Source organism: Thamnophis elegans, chromosome 15 (assembly GCF_009769535.1).
Source record: "Thamnophis elegans isolate rThaEle1 chromosome 15, rThaEle1.pri, whole genome shotgun sequence".
NCBI lineage: Eukaryota > Metazoa > Chordata > Lepidosauria > Squamata > Colubridae > Thamnophis > Thamnophis elegans.
Genome location: NC_045555.1, coordinates 21,434,712 through 21,457,271, shown reverse-complemented (window position 1 = coordinate 21,457,271; position 22,560 = coordinate 21,434,712). Strand labels below are relative to the sequence as shown.

The following is a 22,560-nucleotide window of genomic DNA, read 5'->3' as shown; positions in this document are numbered from 1 at the left end:
AATTGTATTGCTCTATTGATTTCTTATGCTTTCTCCCACCTACTTGGAATTAAGTTCAGACCAGAAACTTCTATTTTGCTAGATAGCTTCAAAAGTGTGTCTCCTTCACCAACTGCTGTGAAGCCCCATTCCCCGTCCATTTCTTACGGGAGCTAATGTGCACGTTACTCTTGAAATCAACATTCACCAAGAATCAAACCACCATTTCAGAATCTGTTTGAGTGTCTGGTCAGATAGTTTTACTGCTCATTGCCGAGTGTGGACTTTTATATGCAGGATAACGAAAGGCATTTACTACTCTGCACTGAGCCTGTATTCTGCTTAAGCCCCTGCACCACAAAATTTGGCTGTGACGCAGTTCTTGTTCGCCAAAGTCAATCACTTCAGTTACTTCTTCTCCTATTACCTCCTCCTCTTTGAGTGGCTGTTGTCCAACTTCTTTTAGGAACCACATATATCTGGTCGGAATACTAATGATGACTTGTCCCCATACCAAGGACCCCAGGCCAAAAAAGAGGGACCACAGCCATTGCTCTACGGTAAGTGGTGTGCAACTAAAGGGCTTCCCTCCAACCTCAACAATTATAATTTGTACAATCAAGGTTCCTAGAGTGACACCACAAAAAATGTTATTTGTGAATATTCCTGAAAAAACATTCCGTTCTCCATGAATCTTTCGTGCATTGATTTCATTACAAATTTGCATCATTACAAATGTGTTAAATATAATAGTGTAATGTTGATTGGGTGCGGACTGCAATGTTGAGGCTCGTCCATTGTCAATATCAAAAAATCTTTCTCCTACAAACAGTAGTGAAAAGATCACTATAAGCTGATAAATGGCATGTAAGAAAATATTTTTCATCATTATACGGGAGATGAGTGGCTTATTTCTACCGTAAGGCTTCCGTTTCAGCAACGCTTCGGTTGGCTTTTCTGTGGCTAAAGCCAGAGAAGCAAAGGTATCCATAATGAGATTTACCCACAACATCTGAACTGCCTTCAGAGGGGAATTCTGGGTGATGCAAGCCCCCGAAAAAGCAATGATCACAGCTACTACATTGACTGTCAGTTGAAACTGAAGAAATTTGGAAATGCTATCATACACATTTCTACCCCACATCACTGCTTTGACAATACTCGAAAAATTGTCATCAGTAAGAATAATATCAGAAGCTTCCTTAGCTACATCTGTTCCAGCAATTCCCATGGCAAAGCCAACATCAGCCTTTTTTAATGCTGGCCCGTCATTAGTACCATCCCCAGTGACTGCTACCACTTGTCTTTGTTCAGTGATGTTGCTGTTGATGATCCCTTCCACCAAGTTATACTTATCAGCTGGAGAGGATCTTGCAAGCACGGCTAGAGTAGGCCAGATCTTGTCTATCAACTCTTGTCTGATCTCCCCATTCTGATTACGAATTAATCTATTAAACTCACTCCCCTCTAAACACAGAAAGGTCTCCCCGGGTTGCAGAATCCCACATTTGGCTGCAATTGCCCGCGCTGTGTTAATATTGTCCCCAGTGACCATACGGACAACGATGCCAGCATTCTGACACTTCCTGATTGCCTCTGGAACTTCGGGTCTTACTGGATCTTCAATGCCCACAATTGCAATGCAGGTTAAATCCTTAATAATAGTGCTCTCTTCGTCCCATTGTGGTTCAGTTGAATCAGAGCCACCTGGAAAATCTCTGAAAGCAATACAGATGGTTCGGAGTCCCTCAGACGCCATCGGGGCAATCACATTTTTAATCACATTTTCCCTATCCTTTCTGGAAAAAGGTTCACGCTCTGCAGAAGAGTTCAATATTTTGGTGCATTTTTGAAGAAGTATTTCAGATGCACCTTTGCTGAAGAGCTGATAACCACCAGCAGCATTTTTCAAAACCGTGCTCATAGATTTCCTGTCAGAATTGAAGGTATACACTTTATACAATGCTTCTTCTGGGATCTTAGTCCTCATGGCCTCATAATCCAGATTTAATTCTAAAAGCAAGCCCAGTAAAGCACATTCAGTTTTATTGCCAATATGACAGGGCAGGCCTCCTTCGACTTCAGGATTCAGGATCTTGGACGTATAAGAAGAGTTAACAGAAACACCCTTCAGCAGATGAGCCAACAAAGTTGGATGAAGTAAAACAGGGGCAGGAACAATTTTATAATGTTTACCCCCAATAAAAATCTGAACCACTGTCATTCTGTTCATTGTTAGGGTCCCGGTTTTATCTGAGCAAATGGCTGTTGCGTTGCCCATAGTTTCGCAGGCATCCAGATGCCGGACCAAATTATTATCTTTCATCATTTGCTTCACAGAGTAGGCAAGGGAGATGGTTACTGCAAGTGGGAGGCCCTCAGGCACGGCTACAACCAAAATCGTCACGCCAATGATAAAGAATTTTACCATATATTGTATATACACAGGCGTACACTCAACAGCCCAAATGCGCTTCTCTATCACAAATGTTCGAATGAGAAAAGAGGCTATAAGAACAGTGACGGTGATTATAGACATTGCCAGCCCAGCTTTGCCAATTTGCACGGCTAATCTGGTAAGTTTTCCCTGGAGGACAGATTTTTCTTTTTTGTGCCCAGTGGGTTTTGGGCTCTCCTCCTGTTCCTCCGTTTCCTTCTCTTCAACCTTTTTCCCTTCTTTGCTCTTAGAGGAAGCATTCTTGGTGGTCTCTTTTGGTTTCTCATCTGCTCCAACTCCAAGTAAAGTGAGGATAATGCCAGTTTGTGAGTGAATACCAACAGCTGTAACAACCATTTTTCCAGAGCCCTCCATCACATGGGTACCTGACAGCAACATAGGATCCTGTCTTAAATTCTTCTTGACTTGATCAGATTCCCCGGTAAGGGAGCTTTCATCGAGTTTCAAATCGTAGCCTTGGATCAACAAGCCATCAACTGGTAGAAGATCCCCGTATTTGATTTGCATGATATCCCCAACCACTAAGTCAATGACTGGGATCTCCGTTATGTCCCCACTCCTGACGACAGTAACTTTTTGCTCCTTTTCAATGCGACGCTGCAGCCCCCTGAACTGTTTTTCCTTGCTCCAGTCATTGAAAGCTGTTACCATCACCACACAAACAACTGATAGAAGAATAGCAGCTCCTTCAATCCATTCGGTGTTGCCTTCATCTTCTTCTGCTTGAACTTCGTCCAAACGACATACTGCAAGATTTACCCCTGAAGGATGGTAAAATGATAGTCCCAATGATACCAGGGCTGCAATTTCCAAGATACATAATGTCATATCTTGCAGTGCTTCCCATATCAGTTCAAGGAATGTTAGGGGCTCTTTAGGGGGTATAAAGTTCTTTCCAAACACAGATTTCCTAAGCTCTACTTCTGATGAAGATATCCCATTTATAGGAGATGTTTTCAGACGATTACAGATTTCAAAAATATCGCCATATAATTCTCTTATTTTGTTCACAGCTTCTTTCTTTCGAAATTGCATCAGACTTTTCAGCTCTGAGGTGGTGATATTGAAGTCAGCTGACGTACTGCGGGCTGGGGTCACCATCACTGTGCCTTCCTGAAATTTACAAGGGTAACACAGAGAAAGTTAATAGCATTTATAACTTGAAGCTTGGAAACACGTTCCTTGCATTTATGTAAAAGCACTACCGGTATTTATAGAGGAAAGTTTTTTTTTTTTAATCAGAGCAACAGGATAATTTTTTTTTGAACTATTGAAGTAATTTTTACTAGTACAATTGTAACAAACAAGGTGGAAAAGCATCTATATTTGTACTTGAGACTCAAAGGCCATGGCATGTCATAAAATTGTGCTTGGGGATTTCTCATTCTTTTTTAATTTGAAAAAAAAAATGCACTGGGTCCTGGAGAAGAGGGAGGGAGGAGACCAGTGGTAGGTTTACTACCAGTTCGCTCGTGTGTGCGCTCATGCACGCACACAATGCTTCTGTGCATGCGCAGAAGCATCCAGATGGGTGGGTGGAGCCTCCTGCCGCTGCCACTTTTGGTTCAGCTAAACTGGACTGAAATGGCAGCAACCCACCTCTGGATGAGACCCTTTATCCACATTCTATTTATACTAGGAAAGTGCAATAAAATAAATTAACCATAATAGACAGACAATTTTGGCAGTCAGGATCCACACATTCTGAAGAGCTATAGGAGGCTATCTGGTGATATTATGATATCACCGAATAGGTGGAGTTTCACTCTGTACTTTATTCCCCCTATATATAACGAGCTAGGATGTTTGATTTTGTGTAGTTTAATTTGAAATCATTCCAACTTCATTTGGTGGGACTTATAATGTGACACAATTCTACTTAGGAATACACCTTGCTGAGATCAGTAGGATTTATACCTGTATTGATAGGTGTACAACTGCACTATTACAAGATCACTTCCCATGTGTACAAAAATAAACAGAAATCTGTCTTACATATAAACCTGCAACCCAAATGTGCTTTTAGCAATCGGACCAATAAGACCAAACATAGGACCGAGAACCGAGGTACCACTGTATCAGAGGTGGGTTCCTGCCAGTTCTAACCTCTTCTATAGAAAAGTTCCACAAATCTACAGTGCCATTTAGAACCAGTTCTAGCTCCCTCCCCTGTCCATCTGCACATCATCAAGATGAAGAGCGAGAGGAGGAATTCTGGGAGTTGAAGTCCACAAGTCTTAAAGCTGTCAAGTTTGAACACCCCTGGGGATTTTTTTCTAAAGGGTTCGGGGTGCAAGGGTCTTGTAACTTGACAGCTTTAAGACTTGCGTGCTTCAAATGCCAGAGTTTATGAGCCAACATGTTGGTTGCTAAGCAAGAGCGTTATTAAGTGAGTTTCACCACATTTTACAAATTGGCCATGCCCACCCAGTCACATGACTGCCAAGCCACTCCCACTCAATCACAAGGCTGGAAAGCTACTCCCACCCAGTCACATGGCCGGCAAGCCACTCCCACAAAGGAGGCCACATCTACAGAAGAGGTTCTAAAAAAATTTGAAACCCACCACTGCACTGTATGCTGTTATTACTATGTCAGTTGCATACACTATTTCAGCAGATTAACCTATATGTGGCATGTGTGGGTTTTAACCTCTTGAAGATGACTCTAAAGTTCCTGTGAACTCACAGAGGAGGAAAATTGGGTTTCATCCTATGGAAGATACAGTATTAGCCTCACTCAAGTTAGTCCCCACACACATGGTTGATTGCATGCAGAAAAGGGGCCTGTTCAAGTTGTACAAACATTCAACCTCCTGCATACTTTCATATTAGCTAAGCATCAAAATTAAATCCAGAGGAAGTCACAACATATTTCATTACTGGTCTCAGAGCTACTATTCTTCAGTAAAGGAACTTCAAAGTGTGGCTCCATAACAGACTTAGATTAAAAAGTACCAAGAGACATGAAGACTATTGAGATGTTAATTAACTGCATTCCAGTAACACAGTGAGGGATGATTTATTGCTCCATGGTTTACTGAATAAACCCCAATTAGCTGGATTTACATTATGGGAAACTACAGTTTACAATCACAACCTCCTAAATACTAAGCAACAAATAACCCCTTTCTGACTGGGATACTCCATGAATATTGTCATAACTTTGTTTTATGAAAATTGCCATGCATTATATTTCTATAAACACAACTGGAAGAAAAAATATGACAATGCTTTAACTATAGGTAATTTGATCGTTGGCTTACCTGAACAGGGATCAGGCAGTAGAGGGCACTTTCATCTCAAAGATGTAGCATTTTCAAGGGAAAGCAGAAAGAAAACCTCTTGAAGGGAAAGCAGGAAAATCAGAACAGTAACAAAGGAAAAATAGGAGAGAAATTAACTTCTACAAATTAAATTAATTTCAGATAAATTAGCATACCCTTGTAGTAATATGGCCAAACCATTAATTAAGAGCTTTCTCTTAAAGGGGGGGGGGGGGACATCTTAAAGTCGTGGAAGGAATTATCTAAACTTTCCATGTCTATTAAGAAAAACCAGATACTTCTTTTGTGGAGTTCTATAATAGGAGCAATTGCTTCCGTTGTTCATTCCCAAATTAGGTAATGGCTGTAATTCGGTTATAGTAGTACCATTAAGAATCATTAATCAGATCTAGCTGTTTTATTTTGATGATTAGGATTAATTTCTTTCCCATTTATTACCTGTGGGTATATCTTCTCACAAATGTTGAGTTTGCACAGTTTACTTAAATTAATTACATGGGCTAACTTGCATAATTTGCTAGGCTAAACTATGTTTAGTTAGTTTATGGATCAGCCTATTGTAGGCCTACAGTCCAGAGAGAATCACCAGATGTTGCCTTCTCCAAAATTCATCTCCAAGATGCAGATCCTGTTGTCCTCTAAGGTTGCTGAATTACATTTCCCAGCAGTTAGAAATTGCTCAGGCTCAGCATATCAACACCATCTTTATTTGGTTAAAAGTATAGCAAAGTGATAAAATTTTATTGTGAAAAGGCAATCAATAGCTATTTATGTTCTGTTACTGAATTTTTACTGGTGAGGGATAAATGTATGGATTTTAAAAAATTTGGCTATGATACATCTCAAAACCTTTACATGAAAAAAATCATCTCAAGCTATATACCGGTAGTTACATTTGTATTCACATTTTAAACATTTCCTGCATTTTTTTCTATAGAAAAATGGCTCCATTTCTGCTAATACAAACCTATTTATCTTAACAACTATGAGTGTTGAGAAAATAATACACACATTTTGTATTATCACTTTAAAATTCAAGGAGCTTAGATACCACAGCCAAAGAATCCCTCCAATGTCTGTCTAATTATGGTCTGCAGTTAAGGAGAAAAATAGCCAGTGATCCTTGATTAATCCTTAAAAAAAGTGTTTAAACTAGAAAGCAAGAAGAGGAGCGAACACCTAGAACACTTACATGGCTTTATAGCAATATGATGTGTAGGAATTAAAAACTGAAATGTTTTGACCTGGAAGTAATCATTCTCACTTATATAAATCTGAATGTCATGTGACTGTTTGTGATTCAGAGGCCTCTTTTTTTTTTTTAAAGAGCAATCTAATTTAAAGTGAAAAAAATAATTGTCACTGTTACCTGGACTTTTAGGCTTTGTTATTAGCTTTTAAATAAAGGTGATACTAATATTTTAGCATGTCATCCATGTCTCCTGAAGGTCAGGGGATCATGTTTTTAGTCAAAGCTATTTCTTTTTGTTTTATTTTTTATGTGCAAAAATAGCCTTTTTAGTTACTAAACAATAGAGAATATATTCTGGAGGTCCTTGAACACACTTGCAAGTATATTAAGAAAAATGCAGACTTGACTGGGAAAGAAGGTGACACCACCCATAAATGTGCCACTTGTGGAATGTTATAAATGGGATCAATATTTTCTATTGTTTAATTCTCACTTCTAATTGATGTGTCTCATTTGATTTGTTACCTTTGGATGCATCACATATATCAAATATATGTATTATTTGTTTATTTACCCTATTACTAAACAGGATACTAATTTGTTTATTTACCCTGGATTTGGCCTCCCCTTAATAAATGTTTTTTGCTTTGCCTGAAATGTGGTGGTTCACATTTTGGGGCAAATCAAACCACCTTTAAGGGTAAAAGTGTTTCGTCACTCACATTCAGGGAGCAAGTTGCTTCGATTCCATGCCTCACAAGTTTCCTGAGTTTAAAAGCAATATTATACTTACACACACACACACACACACGTTTTTTGGGGGCTGGAAAGGTTCCACTGGTTTTAACAGCTGGTTGCCAGGTAAGAATTTAGCATATGAAGTTTTTTTCTTAATTTCATATCAATAACATTTTTACAAAGATAGGCCCACACTGTCAGATAAAGGTTTGTGATATTTAGAAAGGTGTTCCTTTTAAGCCGCAATCCTCCCCATTCTTTCAATCCCTTTCTTGTCAAACACTTGGCATTTTGAAAAGGGGAGGCCAGATATTGGAATAAATTTAGCTAGAGGCTGGGAATGAAGAAATGTTAAATATGTTAAACAATCTTGGTTCGAAAGGATGATAGGCCCCGTAAGACAGAGGAAGAACGTGATGGAAGGCACTTAATGTTTTCACAGTATAGAAATTATTCCACATGTCTGAATAATAAAAACCACTGGTGGTTAGTCTGCTTTGCAAAAATATTTTGGATAGTGGAGCAAAAATAGTACAGTTGAAAGTGAATTGTACAGTTCTAACCTGCATTTTGGCTTCAATCCTGTTCATGTTCCTCGATCCCAAAATAATCCTATTCCAATTGTCCCAGCATTGCTTTGGCCTAGCTCCAAAGTCTGGAAAGATATTTTTTCACATTGGCCAGTAACTGTTCAAAGTGGCAGTTACAACAGGAAGAGACGTTGAATTGGAATGCTACCAGCAGCCAATGAGACCATCGCGAATAGTCACATTCTCATGAACTCTGACTCTTGATGGCATCCACATTAGTGCAACCAAAAAGGGTAGCCCCCTTCCCTGATAAATGTACACAGAGTCCTATTGCAGCCTGGATTTTAAAGGTACCACTGTTCTTTCCTCATTGGGTAGATTGAAAAAACTAAAAATTGGCCGTCTTATAAAAAGAAAAGGTCCATCTATGTCAGGGCTGTCAAACTCGCAGCCCGCGGGCCAGATGCATCATGCGCTAGCCATGCCCAGTTTGGCGAAGGGGGAAAAAGTCCCGAGATGTCACGTGATGACATCGTGACGTCGCGAGTTTGACACCCCTGATCTATGTGGTCATTAAGTGTGAACCCAGATTTGATGGCCAATAATTAACCAATGTTACTGTGGCATAGGAAACAGTTCTGATATATGAAGGCCCTAATCTGTTCAATAACATTTCTATTAAATTGCCATCCAGATTTATGTCTTGATAAGAAACATACATTTTCGTTTTTGTGTAGTTCATGACCAGGTCACTATCTATATAATAAACACTCGACTTATGACCGTTCGTTTAGTGACTATTCAAAGTTACAACAGTACTGAAAAAAGTGACTTAATGACTGTTTTTCACACTTAGGACCATTGCAGCATCCCCAAGGTCATGTGATCAAAATTCAGATGCTTGGCAACTGACTCATATTTGTGACAGTTGCAGTGTCCGAGGAACATGTGATCGCCTTTTGCAACCTTCTGACAAGCAAATCCAAATTCTGGGAATCCAGATTCACTTAACAATCATATTACTAATTTAATAGCTTCAGTGATTTACTTAACAATTGTCTTGCTTAGCAACAGAAATTTTGGGCTCCGTTGTGGTTATAAGTCAAGGACTTCCCTGTGGTTGATCTCAAAGCTGTCTTCAAGTCAAAAAAGTGAATTTGAGATAATGGCTGTATTATCTGTGTATAAAAGAAGCAGTAAATCTACCTATATCCAGTGCCAACTCTTAGCAATCACAGAGATAGACCTTCTCCAGGATGATATGTGCCCAGCATGACCCTTCCTGTCCTCTAATGGCACTCCCATTGCTGCTTTAATTGAATTCATTTGCCTTGTTGCTGATCAACTTTCTCTTTCCTTCCACTTTCCAGCATTAGAGCTTTCTTCAGAAAGCCAGGTCTTCACATAACGAATCCAAAGTACAGTAATTCAAATCTGATCATTTTTTTTTGGTATTTGGTATTTTATTTGGATTTATAGGCCGCCCTTTTCCCTGAGGGGACTCAGGGCGGCTTACAATCATTAGGGAGGGGGTGCAATTCAAAACAAACAATATGTGAACAAAATAAATAAAGTAATAAAAACACAACTTGCATTCAACATTCAACACTCGGGTGGGGCAAATTAGAGACTTATCCCCAGGCCTGTTGGGATAGCCAGGTCTTAAGGGCTGCGCGGAAGGCCTGGACGGTGGTGAGGGTGCGTATCTCGACGGGGAGATCGTTCCACAGGGTCGGAGCTGCAACAGAAAAGGCTCTCCTCCGTGTAGTCGCCAGTCGACATTGACTGGCGGATGGGATTCGGAGGAGGCCCAGTCTGTGCGATCTTATTGGTCGGAGGGAGGTAATCGGCAGAAGGCGGTCTCTCAAGTACTCAGATCCACTACCATGAAGGGCTTTAAAGATGGTCAACAGGACCCTGAAGCGCACCCGGAGATCAACAGGTAGCCAGTGCAGCTCGCGGAGGATGGGTGTTATGTGGGCGAACCGCGGTGCGTCCACTATCACTCGCGCGGCCGCATTCTGAACTAACTGCAGCCGCCGGATGCACTTCAAGGGCAGCCCCATGTAGAGCACATTGCAGTATTCCAGCCTAGAGATCACAAGGGCTCGAGTGACTGTTGTGAGAGCCTCCCGATTCAGGTAAGGTCGTAACTGGCGGACCAGGCGAATCTGGGCAAATGCCCCCCTGGTCACAGCCGACAGATGATGGTCGAGAGTCAGCTGTGGATCCAGGAGGACTCCTAAGTTACGAACCCTATCTGAGGGGTATAAAATTTGACCCCCCAGCCTGATAGATGGAACATTAGCCAAATTGTTGGGAGGGAAACACAACAGCCTCTCGGTCTTGTCCGGGTTGAGTACCAGTTTGTTAGCACTCATCCAGTTCTTAACGGCCTCAAGACCCTGGCTCATCACGTCCACCGCTTCATTGAGTTGGCACGGGGCGGACAGATACAGTTGCGTATCGTCCGCGTATTGATGGTATTTTATCCCGTGCCTCCGAATGATCTCGCCCAGCGGTTTCATGTATATGTTAAATAGTAGGGGGGATAAGACCGAACCCTGTGGCACCCCATATTTTAGGGGCCTCAGGGACGATCTCTGCCCCCCGACCAACACCGACTGCGACCTGTCCGAGAGGTAGGAGGAGAACCACTGCAAAACAGTGCCTCCCACCCGCACCTCCCGCAGTCGTTGCAGAAGGATACCATGGTCGATGGTATCGAAAGCCGCCGAGAGGTCAAGGAGAACCAGGATGGATGCATGGCCTCCATCTCTGGCCCTCCAGAGATCATCGGTCAATGCGACCAAAGCGGTTTCTGTGCTGTAACCGGGTCTGAAGCCGGACTGGAAGGGGTCAAGGTAGCTAGGTTCCTCCAAGGCCCGTTGAAGCTGGAAGGCCACCACCTTCTCAACAACCTTCCCAACAAAGGGAAGGTTGGAGACAGGACGGTAGTTATTTAAAATGGCTGGATGGTTTCTTCAGGAGGGGTCTCACCACCGCCATTTTAAGTGCGGCGGGGAAGTGCCCCTCCCGAAGGGAGGCGGTTATGACCACCTGGATCCAGCCACGTGTCACCTCACTGCTGTTGGCAACCAATACAGGTGGAGGCACTCACAGCTCGAATGGCCTTGTCCACATCCCCAGAGGCAACATCCTGAAACTCAACCCAGAGATGGTTTGCCAAGTGATCCTCTTGTGTCCCGGCTGGATCTGCAGCGGTGGAGTCCAAGTCCGACCGAAACCGAGCAACTTTGTCCGCTAAGAATTGGGCATAATCCTCAGCTCTACCCTGCAAGGGTTCCCCTGTATCCCTCCTATTTAGGAGGGAACGGGTTATCCTAAACAGGGCGGCTGGGCGGGACTCAGCGGACGCAACCAAAGTGGCAATATGAGATCTTTTTGCTGCCCTAAGTGCCCTGATGTAATCCTTGGTGCAAGTTGTTAGGAGTGCTCGGTTCGACTCGGACTTATCGGACCTCCACAAGTGCTCTAGGCGTCTCCTCCGGCGCTTCTTCTCCCGGAGCTCCTCGGTGAACCAAGGAGGCCTCTGGGATCCGCTGACCCGGAGGGGCCGTAATGGCGCAATCCGGTCGAGAGACTCCGATGCCACCGAGTACCAGGCAGCAGCCAGAGTCTCCACCGAACTGTGGGTGAGAGTATCAGGAATAACCCCAAGCTCCGTCTGGAACCTCAAAGGGTCCATCAGTCGCCTGGGGCGGAACCACCTGGTCGGTTCCTCCTCCCTACGGTGGGGGTTTGGCCTCCGGAAGTCAAACCTCAGTAGGCAGTGGTCTGACCACGACAGGGGTATGGTCTCATTACCCCTCAGACCAAGATCACACATCCACTGCTCCGAGAGAAATACGAGGTCGAGCATGTGACCCGCTGAGTGGGTTGGGCCCCGAATTACCTGGGTCAAGCCCATGGCTGTCATGGAAGCCATGAACTCCTGCGCCCCATCAGAGTGTTCACCGAGCGATGGCAAATTGAAGTCCCCCAGAACCATAAGCCTGGGGAACTCAATTGCCAGCTCGGCTACTGACTCGAGGAGCGAGGGGAGGGCTGCTGCAACGCAGTTGGGAGGCAGGTACGTTAGCAGCAGACCCACTTGACCCTTGAGGTCCAACTTCACCAGCAGAGTCTCACACCCGACAAGCTCCGGAGCAGGGACCCTACGAGGTACTAAAGACTCCCGGATAACAACAGCCACACCGCCACCCCTTCCCTGGGCTCTCGGCTGATGAAGCACCTGAAATCCTTCTGGGCACATCTCTACAAGGGGGACTCCTCCTTCTGTGCCCAGCCAGGTTTCAGTAATACATGCCAGGTCTGCCCTCTCGTCTAAAATTAAGTCCCGGACGAGGGGAGCCTTGTGAACAACAGACCTGGCATTTAGCGACAACAGCCTGAGACCAGGGTCCTGATTACCCGCGCCATCTGGCCTCGGAGTGGGACTCATAGGGCCGGAAGGAGGGATCTCTGTGATGTAGCAAACCCTCCTTCCCCGGTAATGGCCAGCCCTAAAGTCCCCGCCATATCTGCCCCTCCCTGTTATGACCGTAATGCTCCGACCCACTCCCGTGGCCGTGGTTCCCTCAGCCACCCCTATGGCTCCCGCATTCCCCAGCAGGCCCTCCGAATCAGTCACACTCATGTACTCACTCAGTCAGTCCCCACGTGGTAATTAAAACACAAAAATACAGCAAAATGGAATAATAAAAGTGGGATCATTCATTCTATCACTAGCAATCCCATGCACTCACCATACCAGTGAAAAATTAAAATTAAAAATTAAAAATTACGGAGCACTGCAACAGTGCGCTATCAGGCGGTGATGTAAAAAATGAGGAGGGAGCTGCTCCGTTCTTCTCCCTCTTCTATGTCCCAAAGGAAAGTCCACAGCTGGAAGGCCAGAAATCAATGATATACACGGCAGTCGCATGTGGGGGGGGCAAGGCAAAAATGCCTGATGTTTGTAAACAGAGCCTGTTTATTTCTGCCTCTAATGAGAATTCTGGTTAGATTTGTTCAGTGACACATTTGTTTCCTCACCTACCTCTGATATTGTCAGGAGTCTACTCCAACCCCAAATTTCAAAAGACTTAGCAGGTGATGTTCTGGTTTTGTGAGTTCTCCTGGCAATTTATTGTAATAAAATTGAATAGCAAAGGGACTAAAATATAATTATGTTTAATACTCTTGGAAGTTGACATCACAGCAGAGAATTAACCTTATGTCAAGCCTAATTTGGATACACAGTAAGTATTGTCACGCAACACTTTAATTTCAACAGGTGCTTATGATTGATTGGATGATTCCTTGTGTTTCCCACCCCTCCCTCACCCCAACTTAAATCCTTCTTAATCCTCAAAAGAATTACTACCATCCCTAATGGCAGGTTCTTATGTGGAAAAAAGTTAAGCCAGGGCAAAATCTTTGCAAATCACTGCTACCACCACAGCATCCTCGGTATATAATTTTAGCAAATAACATTTTTTTGATATGTTACAATAAATTTATTTATTACAATAAATTGCCAGGAGAACGTGTGATATATATTTATCAAAGCATTGAGCCTACTGAATTATAACATTAAAAATTACCGAGTTCATGGAGCATGTTACCTAGGTGTTGTAAAATGGCTTGTTTAGGAAGCCCCCTAATCTCTGGGAATGATCTCTCATGTTGATAGAAAGACTGAGACAGATAGACAGACAGACAGACAGATGTAGATCGATCACAGATGAGGGGTCAGACTAAATATGAACCATTGGAGAAGGAAATAGCAGTCTTCTAAGTATTCTTCTAAGAAAACCAAGTAATCATTTACACTGAAGACAATGTCAACATAAGACACTGAGCTTGTCGATTAAAAAGGTCGGCAGTTCGGTGGTTCAAATCCCTAGCGTTGCATAATGGGGTGAGCTTCCGTCACTTGTCCCAGCTTCTGTCCACCCAGCAGTTCGAAAGCATATAAAAATGCAAGTAGAAAAATGGTTTGAAAGCATATAAAAAATGCAGGTAGAAAAATAGAAACCACCTTTGGTGGGAAGGTAACAGAGTTCCGTGTGCCTTCGGCGTTTAATCATGGCAGCCACATGACCATGGAGGTGTCTTCAGACAGTGCTTGCTTTTCAGCTTTGAAACGGAGATGAGCATCGCCCCCTAGAGTTGGGAATGACTAGCACATATGTGCGAGGGGAACCTTTACTTTTACCTCCAAGATCAGGGGGTATCCAATGAACATAGAACAGTGATCGCGAACCAATGACACGGGTGTCAGTGCTGACACGCGTAGCCATTTGGGGTGACACACACAGGATTTCATGCGATTCATCCTCGGCTCCTGCACGGCGGCCGAGGATGAAAGAATCTGTGCTGGAGGAATGGGGGGGGGGCGGGACGTGTGATCTCCCCCGCCCACACTCACTTACTGTATCGCCGCCGTCCCTTTCTGAGCGCAGGGGCTGCTGGTAAGGCGTGCGTGCCGTGCGCACACACGTCATCAGCGCGGCGAGGGAGGACCCGCAGGAGAGGAGCGCGGGAACAGTGCGCGCCTCTCTCCAGTCAGGCCGGCACAGAGAGTCTACTCCTGGGACTGTCGGTTACGACCGCACCACAGCAGGGAACAGCGGAGTGCCAACGGGAACTGTGAGCGTCATTAGCAGCAACTATAAATTGCGCAAAATTATGTTTTTGTCCAAGTGACACACAACGCGAGTTATGCTCGATTTTTTGCCGATTTTTGACACACCACGCCAAAAAGGTTGCCCATCACTGACATAGAACATATAATAATAGAGTTAGAAGGGACCTTGGAGGTCTTCTGTCTGAGAACTGTTTTTATGTGATTAAAACTGAGCCATCCATCTTTTCTACTGTATCATATTTCTTGATTATTTTTTCTGTGTTTCACTTTTTTGGCCAAGATAAATACAACAATGTATTATTTGGGGTATTGGTACATGATAAATGCCCTATACTTCAATTGTTGCATATATTCCATTTTTCAGAACATCCGGTAAAATATGTTAACAATTTATAAGGAAGTGAAATGATTCAAATGTTAAAAACACAGAGCAGATGAGGAAAAGAGAATGGAAGGAACTGAAATCTTTTTCTCAAATTAGGGAGATTAAGGGACAGCACAACAGTAGTTCTCATATTGATGCAGCTGGTAAAATGGAGGACAATTTTCCTCAGAAGTCTGTTTTAAATCAAATCAAATCAAACCTTTATTGTCAATGCACAACATGTATACAATGAAATTGAACGACCCTCCCTTGGTTCACGCCCCCCGCCCTCAAAAAAACATCACAGAATACATCTCAATAATAAATAAAAGAAAAAGAATCCCTAAACCCAAATAAGTAATAACTAGCACAAATTAGCATATACATGTAACATTATTTTACTCCGGTATAAACATGTTGCACGGTGCGCTGGCCCTGCAATGTTTTAGAAAAAAAGGAATAAATTCACACTGCATTTTCTGTAGATTATATTTTCCTACTTGTTTATGGAGATTCTCAATCATCGAGATCATGGTTGTCCCAAAGTTGCTTTTTCAAAAGGCGACTGGACTTTCCTTGTTTTCCTTGTAGATGTTTTGCTTGATGAGAAGTGAAACATCTTCAAGCGAAACAAGGAAAGCCCAGTTATATTTTCCTACCTTCCAGGCAAACCCCATAATTCACTTTGTTCATGTTGCTGAAAATGGATTATGGATGCGCGTATGCCTTAAAAACACAGAAAAAAAGCTAGGACTCAAAATAACTTTTTTTAAATTGATAAATGCATTTTTTATTTTCCATTTTCATTTCGAACAGTCACATATATACTGTGCATAACCGGGGCCATATAACATTAAACAATAAACACAGCCATTCCTCTTGTCAACAATACCCCCCAAAATAGAAACCCAATGTACCTCTTTGACCCTCCATACACCCTTTCTTATGCCCCCCTCCAACTTTCCATCTTCCCTCCTTCATTCCCCTCTACCCTACTTCCCCTCCCCCTCTACCACTCCTCTCTCCCGGTACACTCCCTCCCTTCCTTCTCACCCTCCCTCCAATCCCCTCTCCCACCCTCTCTACCCCTCTTTCTTCTATCCCTCTACTCCTCCCTTCGGTGTATTTCTACTATCTATTAATATATTCAGCTTGTCCTATTTTTACAGTGGAATTAAAGAGCAACAGTATACAAGTGCAGTCGCGTTACTTTGAGATCTAACACATACTAAATATCCCCCCTCCCCCCCAACACCCCACCTCCCTTCCCCCCCCGACTTCCCAGAGCCCGTACACAGTATAGATTTTTAACAAACACAGTCTAAAATATATTAAGACAAAGGAAATAAAAAAAAAAGAAGTTGATAACATCTCTGCATTGAACTCAGCTTCTTCCTGTTGCACTAACTTTGAGCAGTTTAGATTATTCCTAATCTTAAGCATAAACTATCTGGAATTTCTTAGTCCCGTATTTGTTTTGTATATAGTCAATCCATTTTTTTCAGTCTCGTTTATATCTCTCATTTGAATGGTCTTTAAGATATGCCGATATTTTAGCCATCTCGGCTAGGTTTGTAACTTTCAATGTCCATTCTTGGGTTGTAGGCAAGTCTTCCTTCTTCCAGTATTGCGCCAACAGTCTTGCTGTAGTTTTTAGGTGTAGAACCAAATTAGTCTCTACCGCTGTAAAGTCAGTACATATACCTAGTAAAAATAACTGAGGAGTAAACTTTATCCTTCTTTTAAAGATATTTTGCATAATCCACCGCATTTTTATCCAAAATGCCTTAACCTTTTGACAAGTCCACCATATATGAAAATATGTAGCATCGAGAGAACCACATCTCCAACATTTAGGCTGTACATTCGGATACATAGAAGCCAGCTTTTTAGGATCTAAATGCCATCTATAAAACATCTTATAAAAATTTTCTCTCAGATTTTGTGCTTGTGTGAATTTCACATTTCTTACCCATATTCTTTCCCATGTGTCCAACATTATTGGTTCCTCAATATTTTGAGCCCACTTTATCATACAATCTTTAACTAATTCTGTTTCCGAATCCATCTGTATTAATACATTATATATCCTCTTTATATGCATTAAACATTGATCTCTTATTTGTTTAAACAAATTATCCTCAACTTGGATAAAACCAGTTTTTTGGTCTATTTTCCACCTGGCCTGTAATTGGCCATACTGGAACCATGTTTGAACTACCTTCTCCTCTTTCAGTACCTCTAAAGATTTTAGTTGTAGAACCCCCCTTTCCAAAGTGAGAAGTTGTCTGTAGGTGGTTCTATCCTGTTATTGTGCTATATTCATATTTTCAATTGCATGTCTAGGAATTGCCCACATGGGTAACTTGTCATTTAGTTTATATTGATATTTTTTCCAGACCCACAGTAAAGCATTTCTTAAGATATGACTTTTAAAATTCTTATCCAATTTTTTGTTGAATAACAAGTAAGCATGCCAACCATATACCAGATCGTGTCCCTCGATAGTCAGTATTCTATCGTTGGTTAAATGGGTCCAATCACTAATTGGGGATAGCGCCACTGCATCATAATATAATTTTAGGTTAGGTAATTTCAAGCCTCCTCTCTCGCGTACATCTTGCATTATTTTCATCTTTACCCTCGGCTTCTTTCCGGCCCATACAAATTTGTTGATACCCTTCTGCCATTCTAAAAGATTCACATCTTTTTTAAGTATAGGTAACATTTGAAAAAGAAATAAAATTTTTGGTAAGATGTTCATTTTCACTGCCGCTATCCTACCCAGCAAAGATAAGTGCAGTTTCTCCCATTTTTTCATCTCTATCTGTATACTCCGCCAAAGTGGTTCATAATTGTGCTTATATAATTTCCCGTTTGAGGGTAAAATATTAACCCCAAAATATTTGACTTTTTTGACTACCTCACATCCTAGCATCCCTCCTAGTTCTTCCTTTTGTTTAGTATTCATATTTATAGTTAATATTTTTGTTTTCCCTAAATTTATTTAAAAAAATTTTTTTTCAAAATAACTTTTTTTTTACAGTTAATGGAGTACTTTTTGGTGAATCTTGTAAGGGATGTCAAAAGAAAGAGCATATTTTAAGAAACTTTTCTTAAAAGGCCAGAGATCAGGCTTACATTGAGCCTGTAGCTCTAATTGAACAAATCTACAGTTGCTTTAAAATAATTGGATTTCAGGTTCAGTAGAATGGTGATGCTTATACTAACCATTGAAGATCTAGTTCAGTAAAAAATTCTAAGGCTGAACCAGGCTTCTGCAATCTAAATGGCTCTATAGGTAGTTCTTGACTTGTACGTGTAATTGAGCCCACAATTATGGTCATAGGTTGTGCCACGTGTTTAGCAGATCATCACATGACTGATCCAGTGTGTGATCATTGGCGGTGGTCATTAAGTGAATCCCTGTGGGTGTTAAGCGAATGTTGTGGATGTTAAGAGAACACAGTAGTCATTAAGCAAGTCAATTTGTCTGCAATGGGCATTTTTTGCTGAAAACCAGAAGTAAATGCAACCAGTTGTAAGTTCAGGACTACTTGTACACATATAATGGAGTATTAGATTAAAAATACATGGTCATTTACATCATGGTCCTTGGTTAACGACCACTCATTCAGTGACTGTTTAAATCTGAAATAATGTTGAACAAGTAATATTTATGAACCGTCCTCAAAGTTGTGGCCACTGCAACCTCTTTGCAGTCATGTAATCACCATTTGCAACTTTCCATGTCAGTTTCCCACAAACAAGTCAATGGGGAGTTTGGTGACTGTGTGAGGGCCCCACTTAACAACACAGATTTCACTTAATGACAGTAACCAGAAATGGCAGAATTGCTGTTACCAAGTGGTGCAGTTACCTAGCATCATACTTTATGACTGTCACTTAGCAACAGCAATTCCAATCCCCATTGCTGTCATTAACTGAGGATTACTTGTATGACTTATATAATGTCTCAGAAGCAGGTAAGAGAATAACAAATATTATTTCCAGAGATTTATTGAGATTAATTGATATACGACAATACATGAATAAATGTAGTTTTTCTTGAGTTATGATAGGGTTTTTGTGTGTGTGTGGTGGTGGGGACAGTGGAAGTGGTTTGTAATAACTTTCTTCCAGATTTTCTTTTCTTTTTAACTTCACAGACTAGCCTTCAGCCCTGGGATTTCCTGGTGGTGTCCTGTTCAAGTGCTTATCAAATCTGACCAGCATTGGAGACCAGCCATTATTGGCTGGAAACTGCCAGCTTAGCTGAGTAAAGGCTAACAACAATAATACTTCACTTATCTGCCAGAGGTGTAACAAAATAGATTTAATGCACATGTGGGAAGAATTCTAGGGGCTGCATGTCAACTCCCCCCCCCAATCTACCCCTCTTTCCTCTGTCTATTGTTGCTGTTGTTAGTTGTGTCCAACCCATAGCGACCTCATGGACAATGTTCCTCCAGGACTTCCTGTCCTCTACTATCCTCTGGAGTCCATTTAAGCTCACACCTACTGCTTCGGTGACTCCATCCAGCCATCTCATTCTCTGTTGTCCCGTTCTTCTTTTAGGATCTTCTTCAGTGAGTCCTTCCTTCTCATTAGGTGGCCAAAGTATTTGAGTTTTATCTTCAGGATCTGGCCTTCTAAAGAACAGTCAGGGTTCTAGGACTGACTGGTTTGATCGCCTTGCAGGCCAAGGGACTCGCAGGAGTCTTCTCCAGCACCACAGTTCAAAGGCCTCCATTCTTTGACGCTCAGCCTTCCTTATGGTCCAACTTTCACAGCCATACTTTGCAACTGGGAAAACCATAGCCTTGACTGTATGCATTTTTGTTGGCAGGGTGATGTCTCTGCTTTTTAGTATGCTGTCTAGATTTGCCTCCCCAGGAGCAAGTATCTTTTAATTTCTTGGCTGCAGTCCCCATCTGCAGTGATCTTGGAGCCCAGGGAAATAAAATTTGTCACTACCTCCATTTCTTCCCCATTTATTTGCCAGGAATCTGTCTATGGTTTCAGCCTATTCCAGTGACAGTGACTATATTTCTCCAGTCCTTCTACCAACAAGGGGGTGGAAATATTCTAGGTATCTCACAGAGTGGGGTAATGAAAAACGTCTTCAATAACACACACACACACACACACACACACACTTGAATATTGTTTGATACATTCATGCTCCTGTTTATAATTGGGAGAACAACAAAATATCCCTTATGAGCCCGCAGTGGGATGGGTGAACATTTTATTCCCAAGGCAGTGGGTGGAAACTCCATGAGTCTATGCACTGTCCTTCTGAGCCTGGCACAGGGCCATCTTGTAGGAGGGAAGAAAGCATAAAACAAAGATCTTTTTCTGGCCTGGCAAAGCCTCTTTCATCTTGATAGGTTTCCTCTATTCCATGTAAACAAAGAAGAAAGTTTTGCATGATTACTGCAGAGTTATTCCTGGACCTAAGTTTATATTAGCTTGTGTAACTTTAAGGATTGCCCATCCTCCCCCACATCTCCTCCCCCCCTTCCAGCAGCCACTATGTCCTGAAATACTCTGGAGTCTTTGCTCCTGCTTTCTGTCTGCAGATATAGGATAAGCCAAGAAGTCAGCTATAATAAGTTTGCACAACTTCCAAAGTGTGGAAGAACTATCTTGGCATCGGCTGGGTATTTGAATATTGAATCGGCTTGCGTCCTCAGACAGGTGAGTGATCAGCTGATAGCATCTTTGAGCAAAATAAATGAATAAACAAAAAACTAAGCAGCCCAAATTACAATGTATTGAATTTTGTGATTGCAACAAGCTACTTTTTTGTTGTTTTAATTGGTATTTAGGCAATGGGCCATTGTAATAGCTTTGTGAAAGATACACCTGTTTAAGTTTTTTTTATTTATAAAAAAGCTTTAACTATTGAAATGCTCTTTTATTGGCTTATTCATTATTCAGAGCAAAAAATGAAGTAGTTTTGTACATTGTTTTGTGTTAAACTGTGTGAAAAATAGTTCTAATTCTGTTGAGAGACTTATTAGCAATGAACCCAAATAATGTCTTTTTTAAAAACGGAGTACAGAAATGTGTTCTTAGATTCATGTTTATTTGTATTTCTATGCTAGGACAATTTTCTGTAATCAAAAGAAATAAAGAACTAAATAGGGCACTTGCAAAAAAATGTCTTTTATTTGCACCACTTGTGTTGCTTCTGAGTCCTTTCTAAATAACTTGTTTGTAAGAAGCAGGAGATAATGCTAACAATAATGTGAAATTGCTGGCCAAAAGTTGCAATTCTATGGTTAATTGCTTGTAAATATATAGAATTGGACTATGTTCATGCTGACAAATCATACACATATCTGAAGTTATAACTTGTAAAACATGGAAAGGTATGAAATGAGAGCCACCATCTATGATTCCATGAGTAGCTTGATAGATCCATCTTCTTGGGCCTGATATAAAGTTGATTAACACTGATCTTTTTATTAAGACATTAGCAATAGAAATAGCCCTTAGATTTATATACTGCTTCACAGGGCTTTTACAGCCCTCTCTAAGCGGTTTACAGAGTCAGCCTCTTGCCCCCAACAATTTGGGCCCTTATTTTACCTGCCTCAGAAGGGTGGAAAGCTGAGTCAACCTTGAGCCTGGTGAGATTTGATTTGCCAAATTGCAGGCAGCCGGCAATCAACAGAAGTAGCCTGCAGTACTGCACTCTAACCACTGTGGCATCGTGGCTCTTAGGATTTTATTAGCTTGTATTAAATCTGATGCAAAGTCATAATGAAAACTTCACTTCTTTATTCAATATAAAAATATGTCTCAATCATTTTAAGGCATTAGATGGTACTCCAATGACCAGTGGTACCCATCAAATATGGTCAAAAAATCAAAATGGTGGATCTATTACTGGTGGAAAACCAAAAGTGAAGATGGTTGGACATAAGTGAGAGCCACTATTGGGTCTACCTTGTAGTGGTAAAGGTGGCAAAATATGATTGTGGTGTCCACCGATAGTCATCCAGTGACCTTGTGGGGACTACATCTTGCAAAGTGATGTGGGAAGACTTTGAGACTATGGAACCTGAGGAAGAGGACCAGGATCTTCTCAACTTCTAGTTTGGCCACTTGTGTGTTAGATCTGGTGCCCCTCCTGGCTTTTTAAGGCTGTGTAGGATGGTTCTGGACAGCAGTGACGTGTGGTGAGGTTTATGGCTGGTGAGGCACTGACAGTGATGGGTTTCAATTTTTTTTAGATTTGTGGACAACTCCCAGAATTCCACAGCCAGGCATGCTCAGTTCCGATTTAAAGCGACAGCATTTGTTTTTCTCCTTTGCGAAAAAGTTTCCTTCATTCTTTTTCTTCT

The 22,560-nt window shown here is 41.8% G+C and overlaps 1 protein-coding gene across 1 annotated transcript; it reads right to left on the bottom strand.

Annotated features, from left to right (window-relative positions):
• Positions 1 to 229: 229 nt before the first annotated feature.
• Positions 230 to 3,538, bottom strand: LOC116518721 (plasma membrane calcium-transporting ATPase 1-like). The gene has a single exon (XM_032232235.1). The coding sequence runs from the start codon at positions 3,536 to 3,538 to the stop codon at positions 230 to 232; it is 3,309 nt and encodes a 1,102-aa protein (XP_032088126.1).
• Positions 3,539 to 22,560: the final 19,022 nt, after the last annotated feature.

Excerpts from the sequence above, each read along its gene's own strand:
- LOC116518721 (XM_032232235.1), bottom strand. The coding sequence starts at position 3,538 with ATGGTGACCCCAGCCCGCAGTACGTCAGCTGACTTCAATATCACCACC.